Source organism: Phalangium opilio, unplaced genomic scaffold, assembly GCF_054372755.1.
Source record: "Phalangium opilio isolate 3A_F unplaced genomic scaffold, DU_Popi_V2 ptg000105l_1, whole genome shotgun sequence".
Lineage (NCBI taxonomy): Eukaryota > Metazoa > Arthropoda > Arachnida > Opiliones > Phalangiidae > Phalangium > Phalangium opilio.
The window spans coordinates 8,309,392-8,327,728 of NW_028324207.1; the positions used below are offsets into that span (position 1 = coordinate 8,309,392).

The 18,337-nt window shown below is 36.7% G+C and overlaps 2 protein-coding genes across 2 annotated transcripts in view; one reads left to right on the forward strand and one right to left on the reverse strand.

Moving 5' to 3' along the window:
- The window catches only part of LOC149629132 (uncharacterized), a 92,992-nt gene that overhangs the window by 23,577 nt on the left and 51,078 nt on the right, over positions 1-18,337 (reverse strand). The gene's annotated exons all lie outside the window — the stretch shown is intronic.
- On the forward strand, positions 1,803-5,590 carry LOC149629133 (uncharacterized). Its single transcript, XM_089851513.1, has 3 exons — positions 1,803-1,884; positions 2,740-3,002; positions 4,208-5,590. Exon 3 carries the CDS (start codon positions 4,696-4,698, stop codon positions 5,050-5,052), a length of 357 nt encoding a protein of 118 aa, XP_089707639.1. The 5' UTR covers positions 1,803-1,884; positions 2,740-3,002; positions 4,208-4,695; the 3' UTR covers positions 5,053-5,590.

Consider the following 18,337-nt stretch of genomic DNA (forward strand, 5'->3'; position numbering starts at 1 on the left):
TGGTATGAAGAAACCAACTATATTCGTGTACCATAAGTTCATAAGATATGTTCCATAAGTTTGTCACTGGTTACTGAGAGCTTGTCATGAAGTGACGTAGGCGAAACGTCATAGATTCGAGGTAAAGTGACGCCTGTTGAGGCGATGTCAAAGGTTTAGTATAGAGTAAATAGGAAGATAGACTGCAAACTCGAGTGTAGTTATGCAATTCTCGCCTGTCGTTCTCGAACTAGCTCGAGCTGTAAGTCTCGCATTACGAATTATGGTAGTGTCATACTTATGGAACATATATTATAAAATGGTATACAGGCCAATTTGATCGACACTACTTTTTTTGGTAAGATTTAATAGTGTATTCATACACCTCAATTTACCCCGTGTGTTAAGTACCCCTGAAATGAGGCATTCGAAATTTATAATATAGTAAATTAGCTGGTCATGTGATCTTTGTGATATATTTATGGATACCGTGCATTCCGAGCAGCTCTAATTTCCACACACTGTTGTCCGAAAGTTAACTTATTTCCACGCCACACTTAATCCTCTTTCAATTAACTATCCAACATTGTTTATTTTCATATTATAAATCTCACTGCAACATTCAGACGGCAATAGAGAGATAGAGTGGCCATCTACGATAAATTTCCCCAATTTAATAGATAAAGCGTGTACTGAAAGAACGAAAAAAGTATAAGTAAGTTTATTCAAGCTACATATGAAGAAAACCTGCAATTGAAAATCTTACCCAGTGAAGGCATCTTTAAGTCTTAGAATGAGGCAAGGCGAACAAACAAATATCAGCGTGAGGTTGAAACAGTTATATAAAGGCCAAATCCATTTTCGAGAAAATTGATTGCATTTTCACATGAAATATCTCTGCTTTTAGCAGATAAATGTTACGTTTCCACCTTTCCAAAACGGTTTATTAAATTATACGCGGCTTCAGTTGTTCTATTTTACCTTAAAATTTAAAGCATTATGTTTAAACTTAGTTAATTATTTTCTATATTTAAATTTGGAATAAATCAACTCTCATATTCTCATATAAAGTCTAATTTAACTGAAAATTATACTAAAATTCGAGTTTCGTAACAATTCCAAATTCTGAGAACCGTTCATAATTATTTTTTACATTGTGAAGGCACCATAAAAGGCGATGCTAATATCCATAATGGCATAAGTAACATAATAACCATAAGTATGACAATTAGCCAAAACTAACTATAAACCTATTTTCGGACCTTTTACGTCATCATAAGTTCGCGCCCAGCACAGAGACCCCTAGCGGTGGAAAATGAAGCGACTTCCGCCTCATATTGAAAATCCGGTTCAGAGTTTTAAAGAGACGCCATTGAAATTTGAGTCGACGGTCCTAAGCCTTGGTTATATAGTTGATTTGTATTGACTTTTTACCGATTTTAGCGCGACCACATTACGAAGTTGAAAATTGCACTGGGTAGGTTTAGTTACCGAATATTTAGACTTCAAAAGGCTTATAATTTTTGGTGCTGAAATATCCGACTTTCAAAGTGAAACATACAAACACCGCGACCCTGCGAGCTTGTACAATAAATAGCAGACGAGCTATTTCCGACACAAATACGTTCAAGGAGAAGGTTTATTGTGATTGGCTAATATTGTAGAACTACGTCATTCGCCAAAGACCAGCATGAAGTACTCGACGGGGTTGCAAGTCCTGGCCTGATGTAAGTGAGAGTGTCAGTGTTGATTATAGGTTTCATTTTGAAATTTGCATTATTACAACAGGAAGAGTCATACTTATGTTTATTATGTTACTTATGATAATGGAGGAAAAAAAAAAGTTTCGGAAGTGCACGATTTTTCAAAGTGACTCCTTCGCTAGCTCACTCCATCTTATAGTAGGTACCTAATCCATTTTGCAAATGGTCTTTCCATCCTTTTCAAATCAAGTCTTCGTAATAACATTGGAGATACCAAATAGTTCTAGCTACCAAAGAGAATTCACCAAGAGGAGTTGAAGAATAAGTATTATTTAGTAATCCTGAGATTTTCTACTTAAGGCTCTAGTTACCATGAGTCACGATTCACTAAACCTTATTTATTATCCTGCGTTTTAGGGTTTTAGTTTCGACTAGTCATGTGATGGTCTATTTAGTAGCCAGCTTAAGCAATATCAAATTACTAATTCAGTTAAATTTTCGCAAGCTTGCAATTGCTGCAAAAAACAGAGCTTTTCTTTGTTATCTTGTTATTTTCTTTATTTTCTAACCTTCCTAGGAAACCAATTCGTTTCTTTAATGCTAAGGCTCGGCAGTGTTTCAATTTTTAAGCAGACGAAATCTTCCAACCCAAGAGAGGTGTAGCGAACAGGGTGGGAAATAAGGATTTTTTTTAAACTAGACACTGGGCCAGTGAGGCAGTGACCCCCCTGGCCTGGAATAAATAAACTGATCCAGGACCATCGACCAGGGCACGTCGTCTGCTAAACTAAAGAAGTGGATAATTAAATAAATTAGAGTTAATGTCTGGACTCTGGTTACCCTTGAAATTTCTTGAGTGGTCCATGGACCACTGACCCCCTCAAATTTTAATTTTTAAACTGGACCTGGTCATTTGCCCTGTTCCACCGCCTTATTTCCCACGCTGGTAGCGATTAAGCACATATATTAAAAGACTTAAACTTCCACTCCTCGTGGTATAATCTCTTTGAAGCTACGAAGTCGACTGACATCCAACATTTTCCATATATGATTTCAGAAAGTCCCGAGTTGGAGCAAACCGAAGAAAACCTCAAGAACTTGATGATAGCGATAAGTCAGCTCTTTTCTCTCAATTCGTCGTGCGGACGAATGGCGTCACGGACGTTGGAATGTCATTAATCTAAAACTAAAAGACAAAGTGGACGTAAACAAGGATGGACTAGTTCTAGTTCCCGTGTTCCGGAACGTCAACTACGAACCCCAGAGTAGAATCGACTTGTTAGGCTCTCGCTGAATTTAAAAGAGAATTTTCTTGATGAAGTGGGTAACATTCTAGATCTATTTCGCTAGTTGGGGGTGAACCAGAAGATGTCAAACTCTTACTTTCCATTCACTACGCTATTCTTTGAAGGTTAGAATTTTTTATAATTCAAAAGAGCATATAATCAGGGATAGATTTAATTTTAGAAGTAGGAATGGAGAACAGAGTAATCTTTGCGCTCGTCAAAGTCCCGGACCCCCTTCCACGGGACGGGGGGTTGGTATGAAAGAAGAGGCGTGTTATAGCGGCAGAGGTAAAGTTTCCATTTAGAATATTAGAGAAGAAATTGTATTTTCTTAGAGAACCCTAAACTGTAGATCCCTCTGCTAAGATGACGCCAGGAAGGTATGAAAATCAGTTGAGGAACTTTGTTACCTAACGGACTTTCTTGAAGGGAGGATGAATAGGGAAATGAATTGATTTTTCATCGATTATTCTACTAATTATGAGACCAATCTGCATACACACAAGAAATGCCACAGAATGATTTTAAAACCAAATTAGTTTGAGGTTTCATGGATAATTTTAAATAAGTATCTCCAACCAATAGCGTATCTACCTGCCTTTTGGTTAATGAAATTCTCGTGGCCACTCCATGTCTCGCACCATGATTATCAAATCTCGCGATAAATTTCATTCAACACGAGAATTTTGCTACTAAATAGGCAGGGCGTTACGCGATTGGTCGGAGGTACTTCTTTAAATCTATCTATGAAATTTCAAATTAATTGTAATTTAAAAATGATTCGGTTTTATTTCTTGGGTGCTTCACTATGCTGATTGGTCTTACAAATGGAAGAATCGATAAAAAATCACTTGATTTTACATTTCAACCTCCCTTAACTTTAGCAGGGTAAATGGTTCAAATAAATGTACTGTGCAAACATAAAAAATTCAAGTGTTTGAAATTCTCAGAACCAAAACAATACTTCGGTGACCTTTCCTACCAACCCTTTTTAAACCTTGAACTTATTCAGTCGTCTATCTGTCATCAAAAAGTAACCAAACTACTTGAAGTCAGCTAAACTTTACTTAACCCCCATTGAAATATATCTATTGCTCATCACACATTCAGTAAACCGAAACCGTAACGGAGACGCCACGTCAATCTTTTCCAAAGGCAAACAGAAACAGACAGACCTTCAACCTAGCTCCCCGTTTTAAAAAGCAATACCCAGACTTAAAGTCTCCTATCCTATTCTAGGGATACCGAATTCATCGTGTTTGAGAAAAGGTCACAATCCCTTTGACCTCTTCAACGTCAAATAGTACAACGAAATTCCGGTTCTACCTCCTGAAACACGCGAGGAATCCTTACATATTCCTTCGCAGACGTAACTACTCTGTCTTGAGGATGTAATATCCGTGGAAAAATAGTAGAGAAAAGACGAGATAGTGCATGGGACTTGTTCCATTGGAGAGGAGAAAAGAGAAAAGGAAGTGACAGAGATATTGAGACACGCATTGTTGACACAGCAGAATGTCCCACGATTGACACGCCCGTTTATATTGTATATTCTAGATTCTATTTCCATCTCGCGTTTCACCATATCACTTCCTACGGTATCTCTGTATTCCACATAGATATCGGAATCTAATAGCCGTCTCATAAAGATTTTGTTAATAACGTCTTCTTCTTAGCCACATCGTATATACGATGGGCTATTAGTTTTACCTGGTGTGTAGAAGAAGATGACGATGAAGAAGAAGAAGATGATGAAGAAGAAGATGATGAAGAAGAAGAATAAGATGATGATGAAGAAGAAGATGATGAAGAAGAAGAAGAAGAAGAAGAATATGATGATGATGATGAAGAAGAATATGATGATGATGATGAAGAAGAAGATGATTATGATGATGAAGAAGAAGATGATTATGATGATGAAGAAAAAGATGATTATGATGATGAAGAAGAAGAAGATGATTATGAAGAAGAAGAAAACGAAGAAGAAGAAGAAGAAGAAGAAGAAGAAGAAGAAGAAGAAGAAGAAGAAGAAGAAGAAGAAGAAGAAGAGGAAGAAGAAGAAGAAGAAGAAGATAATGATGTGATGAAGAAGATGATGATGATGATGTTTCGTTCGTTATTTTTAAATAGTACTTCGTAAAACCACTTCTAGGTGGCGCTGGCTCCATAAATTTCTTGTCAACGATTTTTAGCCACATCGTAAGATGTAAATCTACGATTTTCGTCATTGAAGGAACAGTGAATATTTATTGTAGTATGGATAGCGAGAGTACGTAAACGACGTGGCTTAATTATGGGCTAGACCATCTTGTTAATGAAAAGGTTTGCGTGTTCCAGTTGTAAACCAATCTAAATTAGCTCTCCCTCGGATTTACGTCTAATATTTATCGAGGCCTCGGTAAGAGTAACGTTAAAACAGCTCCGGAAATTATGCCTAAGTCATTTTATCACCAATCAAGAACAAATTAAAAGTTAGTCAGACCAAAAACTGCTTTCACAAGCCGTGAAATTAGCATAACGTTGGGATTGTCAAATTAAAAGCTGTCAAATTTTCTTTGATATTACCAAACATTAAATGACCATAGATATGAATGAACTTGGATTTTTTTTTAATTGACCATACTTGTCACGGGCTTATCTCTCAGTACTTGCCTCTATTTCCTTCGAATTATATTTAGACTGAGTGAATTTTGCGTGTCTTTTCGTTTGAAACATAGCAATAGAGGTTTTTTCACTAGCTATTTTCAAAATATAGAAGATAAAAGCAAGGAATATTGAAAAATCAGAGTGTTTCAAGAAAGTCTAGATAGAAGATTAGATGGTGAAAATTAATTCGAATATATATTTGTTTCGCTTTAGTCTACAAAAAGTCATTAATTGATCTTAAGAAAACCCGTAAGATGTATTTTGATATTAATCATATCTATGGTCACAGCTTTTATCGAATTCTCTGCCCGTTCTTACGTCAAAGGGTTCATCATTGTTACGGTTAAGAAACAAGATTGTACAGACATACTATCTCTGGATCTCTGACTTTTAGTTTTGGAAATCGATCAATATGCTGAGTTTCAATTCCCATTCTCGCTTATGCTAAATATTTATTCTTAATTTTTATTTATATATGTGGGTCACGAGATTTACGAAGTTTTGATGGACACAATGTCAAAGGTTAAGCTTGAAAAATCTGGTTACATAACAAGCGAAACTAGCGTTTCCATACAAGAGGTTCGATTCTCGAACGCTCCTAGAAACGAATATATAACCAATTCAAACACCACCTATGACAATTACTGACAACTAAACAGTATAATAGTTAGATTTTAAATGGAATTTATATTTATTTTTAACTAGCTGTTAATAAGCCGGTAATAAGAACTTCCATCAAAATGGTATAAAGACTGGGTAGATTTAACAGATGACTAATATTTTTGTAGCACTCTAGGAGCGAAGGCACTCGGCGTTGCCCGTCAGCCCCTAGGGACATTTTTTACTACTTTTCATGCGGACATTCCATAAAGAAGGGTTTTTAATTTTCTGGCCGCCATTTAAAAAGATGGCAACAAATCGAACCCATAAGACCATTCAGCCCGTCTATAGGTTAAAGGAAGCCAGTGTAATTGGTTGAAAAGCGCGGACTTTCTTGCATAGAGAAGATTTTTTATATTTCTGGGCACCATTTATTAAGATGGTAACGGATTGGGAGTAAATCTTCCTTAGCACGCGCTTACTACTTATGAGTAACGTTCCTGCAAATTTTCAGTCTTCTAGGGCAAGCGGTTTTCGGCTGGGCGTTGATTTCTGAGTAAAATTTGATTTCCACCAGTAACTTACTATTTGAATAAAACATTCAAAGCAAAGCTAATAGCATCAGTTAATAAGATATGTTCCATAATACGGTCACTGGTAACTGAGAGCTTGTCACGAAGTGACTTAGGCGAAACGTCATAGATTCGAGGTAAAGCGACATCTAGTGAGGTGCTGTCAAAGGCTTAGTACAGACAAAATAGGATGATGGACAGCAAAATTAACCGAGTGTAGTCAGTCCTCGCTTGTCGTCCTCAAACTAGCTCGAGCTGTAAGTCTCTTGCATTACGAAGTACCTAAGTGTCATACTTATGGAACATATCTTATAAACCTACGCTAACTCGGGACTAAAATGGTTTAAGAAATATTCATTTCATTTTCAAGCAAAACCCTATGTAAACCACGGGAACAAATTTTCCTTATGAAACATAGTATTTGCAGCAACAAGAAGTGTCATACTTATTACAATTACGTTACTCATGATAAAAAGTGTTTACTCTTTGAAAATATTTATATTAAACACATAAAATTATGAATTCACTTATTAGCAACGGTAGGCCTACCTTATTCCAGAAAAATTTTATTATTTCAAGTGAAACATTCATGATAAAAATGAAGAAGGAAAACTTTTCGTCTAAAATGAATGTGTTTTCAAAATCCAGTTTCCTTTTTTATTCACTTACAAAAAAACTACGTTCGATGTTTCGAAGTAGAAATGCCGATGCTGAACAAAACTTGAAGCATTCTAAAAATGATCCATGGAAAATTTATTTCTTTCAACAAATAAGATTTTCTTTTCATCTATTTTTTTAAACTTTCCGAAAAATAAATCGTTTTTACCTCTCCGAGTGGCGATGGCGTCACGCAGAGGTACTACACTGGACGTGTCTGTGTGTGTGTGTCTGTCACCGAGGTTGCAGTTGGCAAATCGGAGCAAAGGTGTTCGAAGGAAGCAATTGATGGTTTCTACTCCCATCGTTGGGATTAAAAAGTACGCGGCGATCGGCTAGGGTTACGAGAAACGTCTAGCCTCCAAATGGTGGGACTTCCAATAAAGGTTCACGTAATTGCGGGTTTTCTTATCATTTATTTTGAATCAATCGCCTTATGTACTCTAAATTTCCAAAAATTGTTAAAGAGGCATACGCTTGATTTCAAACCTGAACAATAGCTATGTTTAAAATTATTTTAGGAATAAAGTTTCTTAAAACGATTTAATTAGAATAGGTAAATATATAAAGTAGGAGGAGCTAATTGAAAAATATAACAAATCGTCACGAGTGACGTTTCTAGTGTGGAAAAATGACGCTCGCGCTCAAATTCGTAAGATCATGGAAAGAATGCACGTGAGGAAATTTGTTTTAGTTTGAAAAAAAAATCCTCACGAGCATTCTACATCTAGACTTACATCTCGTGCAAAATCGCGCGCAACTGTGATGACGTTTTCTTATTTTTTGACAAGTTGAGCAAGACCAAATACTTTATATATTCACCTATTAAGGTAAATTAATGACGATTAAAATAATTAATATCAGTTACATTTATTAAATTATTTAAGTAAAACCATTTAATTGCGTCTCGACTCGGAGAGGCTTATTTTGGTTTCCCAACTTGTTAAGTTTTCCGAAAAATAAATCTTTTTTTTTTCTTTTTCAACTCAAGGGCTCCAAAAGAAACAAAAGAGTTAATAGTTTATCCATCGATCAAGCTATAACTCAAAGCAGGAGGTCTTTTATCGAAAGCAGAAGAGGATAATCAATTATATACTCGGAAAAGGCTAGTTCCCAGCTAAAATGCGGTTCATAATTTAGCAATGGAATGCTGCAACACAGTATAAGGTCATTTCGAAGATATAATCTTATTATATCTGAGTATTATCACGAAGAGTGAATTACTCCGTGGCTATGCAGCTTCCGAAGTAGATTACACAAAGTGGCTATTGTAAACCTGTTCCCTTCCAGTTTGGAAAGGGTATAAGGCTGGGCTTGGAAGTTTGCCAAAACGCCCAATTATTTTTTTCCCCAAAATTTTGTTCAAAAGTTTTAAATCTCAGTATAGAATCTCGAAATCCCGAATTCTCACCTTGAAATCTAGTTATTTCAAAATCGAATGAAAAAGTTACGAAACGTAATTCATGATCCCGTTCTAAAAATATCTTATAATTAATAACAAAATTCCAAAATCTTTTATAAAATCTAGAAATGCTAAGTAAACGTTGTAAAAAATTGCAAAATCTGTTCCAAAAACATCAAAATCTATTTTGAATACTGAAATCTAATTCAAAAGGTTCATAATTTCGAAATCTCCATGAACTACTCAAAATCCCTTGTTCCTAAGACTTTTAAATACAGATGGATTAGAGTGGAGATACGGCACGTGGTTATTTTAGGGCAGCGCCTCTCTAGCGCCACGCAGCGACCAATATTGAAACTTTTTCGACTCAAACCATAGTCACAACATGATCTATGAGTAGAAACGTTTCGGGACTCTGCCGCTAGGGGCGCTGCAGACAGGCGATGCCATTAGAAGAACGGGGGTTTTACCGTATCATTCTAGTCCATCTGTGTTTAATGGTCTTTGCTTGCACCAAGTTACACCTTCTGGCAGAGAGTTGCCAGCATCATACCTTTCTCTTAAGATTTGATTTCTAGAGTGTTATCAATTTCTGCCATTACAATGGCTAACATGGTTTAGCACTAAGTCTAGAAAACAAGGCTTATACGTTATATTTTTGTTTATTGAAATAACTTCCGCTTACTGTCTGTACGCGTTATTTGCACGTGAGAGCGCATTTCCCCTGACTAATAAGGTCTTATTTTCTCGCTGTGCCGCGTTAGGAGCAGTGGCTCTTTGACTATTGAGTCTTAAGTATTTAAGAGTGACTTAGGAGCGGCGGTTATGGCCGTTTATTTTTGGCCTTCTAGGTTGAACCAAGGTTAATAAATTCACATTGTACTAACACTAGGTTAGCCTAACTTGAACGCTAAACGAAAATGCTTTTAAGTTAAAATTTGCTCAGCACCAACCAAGGGTTTTCAACTGATGTGGCTAAAAACGCTCCATACGTACATATTAGCACATGTAAGGCAGTTGAACCCTGTAGTATATGTCAAGATACAGCGTGTACTCAGATTACTCTGAATGACTAGCCTCTCGACTTACATACGTTCATACAGAAATTTAGAAAAAATATCATTTTAAGTTAAACAGGTGACGAGGGAGCTAGTGTTTGGTTAAAACCTTGTGGGGCTTTTACAAGAGAGAAATGAGGTAAGATGGAGTGGCAATGATCATGCGCGAACTGCAGCACTGAAACTCTCCCTGTATACCTTGCGCAGGCCCCTATACCATTCGGTAGGCGATTTTTAAGTGCTGCCGTGTAGCGGCATTGTATTTATATAAAAACTAGCTTATATTTTTAAGACAGAGGGGCCGTCCTTTAAGATTCTGTACTGTACGACCCTACCTAAACGCTGAGGGTGCTGGAAGTACTATGGTGTCGTAGGTGGGGGTACATAAACAACATTAAAGATATGGCGGTTGCCACTCCATCCCGCTCGCCTTCAAGCTTTTACAGTTTTTATTTTCGAGAATTTTTTTCCTACAGGTCAGAGCCAACCTAATTGGGTAAAACAAAGGGGTAGCACATTTGAAGTTTTAAGATTTAGACATCATTGTTAGGGTCTCAGTAAACCGCTTACCGTTTTTGAACCTTTAACCTCACCCGTAAGTAGGTTAAAAATCCTTGGAAGGCAAAACAGACTGACATAAGCCATGCATATTGTTAAAAAGAATTAAATTTTTTATTTTTTAACCTAGCATTATATCTTTCCAATTAATTTAACCTCCCCTTTAATGTTTGCTTAACCTTTAAGCCCTATATTACGTCCGTGTATAAACTGCTTTAATATTAGGCCCTTAAATTATAAGAGGAAAATTAACTTTGGATTTACTAAACTAACTTTTCAGTGTCAAACGTGGGGACGAGAAATGAAACGAAAATTAAAAGGCAATTAAATTCAGGACGGGCTGCTTTTAATTAGATCGCCCATGCGAGGCAGTGGAGCAGCATGACGTTAAGGAACTAAAACACTGTGAATTCGTACTTAGGCTCCTCGCTATAAAACCTGAATAGCTTCCTTAATGACTACCTTAACAAAATTTATAAGCTACCAAGTTATTCCAATAAATTAGCTTCAACTTTCAAGCTTTTTTTAACGTCCCATATCTCCATATAAGACTTTTAGTGAGTCGATAAACTGACTGAAAACCGAGGGTCTACGTACTCATATTGTATTAGCAAGAAGTGGTATCTAGTTTATTAGGGAGAAGGTATAAGATGCGTAAGTATTCGCGCGCCATAGTCCCAATCCCCCTTTCAAAATACAAGGGGGCTACACTCTCCTCAGTCGGAAAATACGTAATTTTCATCATTCGCGTCGCGCTGACGTGACTTTTCAAGAACCAATGAGATGCTGCTGGTTGTAAATTAGAGGCGGGGATTAGCTCCGGACCTACGTTTGCACTGGAGATAAAGCTGGAAATGTGGCGAATTTATACCTCTCCCTAATAAACTATATATCACTTCTTGGTATTAGCTAAGGTACACGGCGTTGTCCGGGGTGTTTCTGATTCAAGTTGTTTGTACAACCAGGGGTAAATAACGAAAGGAGTTAGAGACGCTAGCTTCCGTAGTGTAGAATGCAGTGGAACTTTCAAACGTAGATACAGAAAAGAGAAAAGGCCTCGGTTGCGCCGCCTATAATTCAAAATAAGTATGATATTTTGCAACCAATAGCGTGGCAGCAAAGATTCGAAAGGCATGCTGGGATATCGATTTTCTCCTGTCTGCTAGTATTCGTCTGCTAGTGTTCGTCTTCTTACCACTGAGTGACAATTAGGGTTAGAGTAAAGTTTATTCATAAAGGTGCACTTGAATTAGAAACAGCAACTTTAAAGTTGGAAAATTCCTTATTCGATAATGAAATGGAATTAAATGTCGTTTTTGCATCATTCAATACAGTTTTAGTTGTTTTAATTTCTTAAGTCACAGATACAGTCGATGATCCTGATCCCACAGTTCCCACTAAGCCTTGGCTCACTGGGCCGACTGACTCTGTAACCGCGCACTTACGGCAAAACAAGTTTGATCACATTTTGAGGATTTCCCTGGCTTCAAATTGCAAATTGTTGACTTATCTTTCTTCTTTAAATCGCTGTTTAATTATATTGGGTTGATTTATGAGACGACTTCACAACATCGACACCCGCCATTTTACTTTACCCAGAATACCTTGCGGCGCGAGATTTTAATGCAAAACTTTTAAGGTTCTGCTCTTATTTACAATACAGTTCCAAAGATGGCACTACGTTAGTTACAAATTCTATGACGTTTCAAGGTCCCACTGTATTCTACACTACGGAAGCTAGCGTCTCTAACTCCTTTCGTTATTTACCCCTGGTACAACAATTAATTTATGGGTTACCAGATCCATTTCTATCCCTTCTAAATTAATTTAGTAATTCCCAATAATACCATCATTTTTAACGAATTTTTTAATGTAATCCTTAAGGACAGACGTAGCTTGGAAACACACAAGGGTCTGTACGATGAGATCTTAATTTCTTCCTATGAATATTAATCTTATTTCAGTGAGATTCTATGCGGCAGTTTCCTGGTTAGTAGCAAGTGTTTTATTGGCGTGGAAGCAAAGAGAATATACCAAGAGGAGCAGAAACTTTGTAAATATGGACTGGCTCTGAATTTGGAGAAACTAGTTCCGGTTGTTCACGTGACCATGTCGTCTACTTAAAATTTACCTTTTGTACGTCAACGTTCAACCCAGAGACCAACCCAGGCTTTGCCACCACCAAAAATAAGCAGCCGACATATTTTAACCAATAAAAGGCGTCGCTGCTTAGCCAATCAACAAAAACCCGATCTTTGTTGTTGTTTTCAAAACCCCTGTGATAGGCTAGACTTTCTGCTCCTCTTGGTATATTCTCTATGGTGAAAGTGAACCAAGGTGGTTTAGTAGCTCATTGGACATGGTGTTTTATGATGCAGAGAGTTTAATTTCTTCCATGATATTAGAATGATGCATCAACAAAGGAGGAGTTTCGTCTTTCGTACGCAATCTACTGATGATATTCTTCAAATCTTGACTTGCCTAACAAGAAGTGTCATATTCGAGGCTTAGATACGGGGTGACGTTTATGAATTTTGAGTCTTTGAAGGGCTTCCAAAAATATTTTGCTGCTAGTTTTTATCTACTTATACTGTATATCTCTCTCAATATAAGCGTCAATTTATTTAACAACTAATTGAGATACATAGCTCTTTTTCTCTAAGCAGATTTGCCAGAGCTCTGAGGCTTTAGCTTTTCTCGTTAATGGTTTCCTGAACTTCACGGTCGGACTAACTTATTTAAATTCTTTTATATGCATCTTGTACCATTTCTTCAAGATCTCTCTCGGTAGCAGATAATAAAATCTTTATAGAAATCAGTATTTATCTGATTTAGCCGCTCTTCAACACATTGGTAATATTCTTGAACATTTTCTACGTTATCCTTACGCCACCGTGTTGGCACTGACTCACTCACGGGAGTCACGAAACCCTTAGCATAATAGTGTTGTGGTTCCTGCCTAGGCTTACCAGGCCTTCCTCGGCAATAAGCGGCACCATTACAGTATTCACGACCGCATTGTCGACAATAGTTGGGGAACCATTAGCGGAATAAGACCAAGTATTTCGGCCCTCATAAAAGGTGTTATCAAGGTTTACCTATCATGACTTCATACCCAATTTTGCAACAAAATTTCAGTAGCATTTTCTCTACAAGTAGAAAATGCTAGTTTAGTACGTTCAACTTTGTTACTGATATGCGGATTTTTCTAATTCTGAAAGAACCTGGTGGATTCAAAATTCTGATGTTCAACTATTTTGATGGAGATCCCCTCGACGGTATCGTGGAGTGTAGCGCAATAAGTAGTTGATAATAGTGAAGTCTCTTGTTTAAACAAATGAGACATGCCTCGTACGAAAGATAAAACAACTAATATGAATTTCTTATCGCGTTCAGGATTAACCCGTTTTGGCTTCAAATTTTTCCGCAATGCTTAGGCTATACTTGACTGATCTGTAAACATTTACTCATAGTAGTTAGGGAGTTTATATACAAAACAATTCTCGTTTGCATATTAAATAATGCAGATAATGCCTAATTGTATCAGTTTGATTCACCGAGTAGAGAACTAAAAATGTACAGAAGGGAAAATAAGAATTGCGTTTTTCTATCATGTTGGGTTTGGTGTATAAAAAGAGTAAAATATTTTCTCCAAAATGAAGTCAAAAATTTTTTTTTTCCAAAAGTCAACTGACTAAAGTAAAAACATTGTCTCCTTTCCTCAAGGAGTAAATCAATTGAACTAAAAAGGAAAATATTTTTCCAAAAGTAGCCTAAGCCTAGATCGAATGAAAACCAGAAATTTTGCTTCAAAGATCAAAAAGAAAATTTTGCTCCAAATGTTGAAAAGAAAGTTTTTCTAAAATTGTAAAACGACTAAAGAAAACGATGTTTTATTTCAAAGGCAAATAAATCCACTAAAGAAAAAATGTTTTACTTTGAAATTAAATTAATTTAAATGTTTTTATTGGTAGAAGCGAAGTGGGTCATCTGAATTTAGGTATTTTTTACAACTTTTGAATTTTGGTCAAATTCAATATAAGAAATCAAACAGCATTTCTTTTTCAAATGAAAAGCACTGGTACGATAATTGAAATAGTTTGGAATGTAATGCAAAAAAATACAGCAGCGAGCAAAGACTTAGGCTTATTTGTTTCATTTGAGAAAACGTAAAACGTTTGCGTGGCTAAAATAAATTGCGTGTTAAAAATAGGATGACCATCCATTTATATTTTGGAAAAATGTGTCTTTGCTAACCTATCCTGTTTTTTTAAATGCATGAAGAAACAAGAACACGGTAGCAGCGAGGTTACCTCCCTAGTACAACGATAATGGATGAAACAACTTTCAAACCAATAAACAATAAAAACGAAGGAACAATAATAAAAAGCCAAACAGCAAAGCCAGCGTCACACATTTGGGAATCTCGAGAAGTGGTAATAGGTTACTTGTCAAAAACTCAACTCCACATCTTCATCAATCAGTTTGGTGGACAAAAAAGCCACGTGTTCGCACCTGAAGGTCAAAATTTTGTACTTGGAGGAGAGATCAATGGAGAAGCATGTTGATTGGCCACATTTGGCAAATTACGTTACGATTCGGTAGAGGCGTAACAAGTGCAACAGCGTAGTGGCATTTTCTGAAACTACTTTTCCACTTTGTTTGCACACATAAAGTAGCATATATTTCAATGTTACAAGGTGTGGATGAATCGTACGTCACAACCGAAACACAGAGGATGCTGGAAGAACTTTGTTTGCCGTTGATGAGAGTACAGACCGAGCGTAAGAGGTATCAAGGAGAATGTATATTAGGGATGGTTAGGAGTCTGACAAAATGCACGTAATCCCCCGTTCCTAAAATGGAACTGTGGCGTTCCCGGTTACCATGGTCACCTCTACCACCTCACGGCAAGATAGCGTACGTTCTCGCGCATGCGTCCAAGCTTCCTTGCTCTAGCCGCATGAGTTTGTTTATAATTTGGAATATTCCTCGTTTCCAACCAACGGCTTGCACGTCGAAGTTTCTCGTCACCAGGGAGGAAAGACTTGAGTGGGAGTGTTAGTCTAATGTTAAAGAAGCATAATATAAATGGAAGGGTGGAAAAAGGGAGGGTAGGAATTTTTACCTCTCCCTCCCTCGATTCTAGCTAACACGCACACGCGAGTGGCGTCGGTTACTACACTACCGCCAGCTCCCACTTCCAGTTCAAAGCCGGGTTTTAAATTTAGCGCATGCGCGCGGACACCGCGGCGAGTGACTCAGCCAGCGCCAGAGAGAGAAGAGTTTAGCCACGTAGCGAACCAATCCGCCTATTCACATTATTACTCCCTCGCAAGTCTCTCCTCCCTGTCGTCAGTGTATGAGGTATCTGCCTCGTTTTTTACCTCCACCTTTCCAGCACGAATCTCCTCTCTTATACATCCTCCTTGGAGATATAAATATTTCCTCTTCTTCCAACTTTCTCCACCAAACCTTGACCAAACTAAGTGATAGAAACAATTTTTGTATCAGTGACGAGAAAATTATACGTCACAAGATCCTATTGCGACTTTCAAATAATGCGAAACTAATTGTTTCTCGTCCTTTTTCCTTGATTTAAATCATGGTAAATAGTGAATGTGTTGCGACGCCTTAAAGCATAAAGAAAAGGCATAGAATATGCGTGAAAAAATAAGCGAAACTTTTGTTTTTATGTTTCTTCGCTACGTTACCCTATCAAAAGTATTTCTTGTATTTCCCCTTTTCTTATCTTCACAACTTTGGGAGATTGATAGCTAGACATCGAGATAAGACAACGGCGCGTTTGTCAATTTAAGGCAACGAGAAAAATGGTTTTCGCAGAATTCTATAGCTCCCAAATAATATAGACATCATTGCGTAAACGAAACGATCAAAGACGTGTATAGTCTTTTAGCAGTTTGGATAACCTCAAAATTCGCGTACAAAAATTTACTTTTCTACGGGAATTTTGCACCCTTTCAAGGTTGTTAAGAACTAGGTTTATATCGATTTACAAAAACAGCGTCAGGAAGTAGCTCCGTTTTATAAGCGAGTAATGGCATCGAGGTAAACCAGTAAGTGGAAAAGTTTCAACATACTTTAAACAATGGATTTTAACGGAATTCATCCTTGAAAAGTTCATATCTCGAAGAATAGCCCGATAATATTCCTCTGCCACAGTAGAAAAATTGTTTAAAGCTTCTCGAAGATATACTGAGGTTTTAAAATAAGGAGGTAGATCCAAAGTACAGTGGATTCTATGGGGGACTTATGACTCGAAAATGTCAAATTATTTTTTGCCCTAAAGACCCCGTATACAAATATGATTGGAGTGATTTACGCATGATTTTGAACAGAAAAAATATCAACGTCCCGATTGATTGACTGCTTCATCAATGCCCTGCCAAAACCTTTAAAGTTACCAAGGAATTTAAAACTTGTTTTGCTGAAATGTCACTGTTAAGTAGTAAATTTTAAGAATGACTTTTACAATCCGGAAATACTGCGGAAAATTACGACTTAATGTAAAAACTTTTCAAAACTAATTTTCATACCTGATTTGATTGATATTTAAGTGTTACAGTCATCAAGTATTTATTATAAGTAAAGTCATTCCTGTGTGAAAAAAACCGATATTTTTGATGGGCGGTCCATTTTTATGTTACAAATGAATAAAATAATTTTTTTTACTGAACATCCATGTTAAAAAAGAATAAAGTAATTCTTATACTGAACATCCTCATTAAAATGGCAGCAAGGAAAGTAACCAAACTATCCAAAAGATAAAGATTTCAACATGGGATGTATGAAAAGCTCTGATCTCGTGATTTTGAGTATTTGATTGAAAAAATAGTTAACGAGCATAATCTTGGGTAACTATACTTTATGTACTGTACTTCTGTATATTATGTCAAAAGGATAAAGAAATAAATTGGTGGTAGCAACTTCATTTTGCTCTGGTAAAAATGACGATTACTTCCTGAAGGCTTTGTCACGTCATTTATCAAAGATCTGAGGAGAGGTTGTGAAGAAGGATCTCAGTCCCAAAAGCAATGGGATCTATCGGTCCCACAATGACACTTAACATGTCCATTATTTACAGCCTGAAGTGAAGATTACTGTACGGATGGGGAAATGAAATGATGAGAACCGAGGGATCAAAATATAATAAAAACTTTTGAAGAGTGTTCATTTTCTACCGGGTTTCCATTTCGAGTAGATTTTAGTTTCAGTTTTTCGGGACGCGTATTAACCTGGGAATCATTTTCCAAAGTTTTCGAAGTTGCGAGGCATCTTTCGCCCCTATTTTAAGTAGGTGACACATTCTTTTTATTAGGGTTGCAGAGAATTTAAATTTAACAATTTATACGTCATTTATTTATTTTTGGCTCTGACCAGTAGGATAAAAATGTTGGTGAAAATAAGATTTTTGTAGCCAAATTAAGCTGACTAGTCCAACTCCTAAAGAATAATTATTTGCAGACCAAGAATGACTTAAATATATCATTTGGCATTGACATTTTTTCGAGCGGTCCGACATTCCAAAAAAACGTACGGGATTTCGTGATTTATTCTTTGATTTCATGATTTCTCCAAAATTTCGAGATTTCTTCCTTGATTTCGTGATTTCGCCAAAGATTTCGGGATTTCCTTTTTGATTTCGCGATTGTGCCAATGATTTCGTGATTTCCTCGTTGATTTCATGATTTCACCAAAGATTTCGTGATTTATTCTTGATTTCACGATTTCGAAAACGATTTCGAAATTTCATCTTTGATTTCTTCATTTCGTGATTTCTTCAAAGATTTCGTGAGTTTGTCTAAAAGATTTTGCGATTTGCGAAAAGCGTACTTGATTTCGTGTAAAAGTCGTA

What these genes read in the sequence shown, in the direction of transcription:
- LOC149629133 (XM_089851513.1), top strand. Translation starts at nt 4,696, where the DNA reads ATGACGATGAAGAAGAAGAAGATGATGAAGAAGAAGATGATGAAGAAG.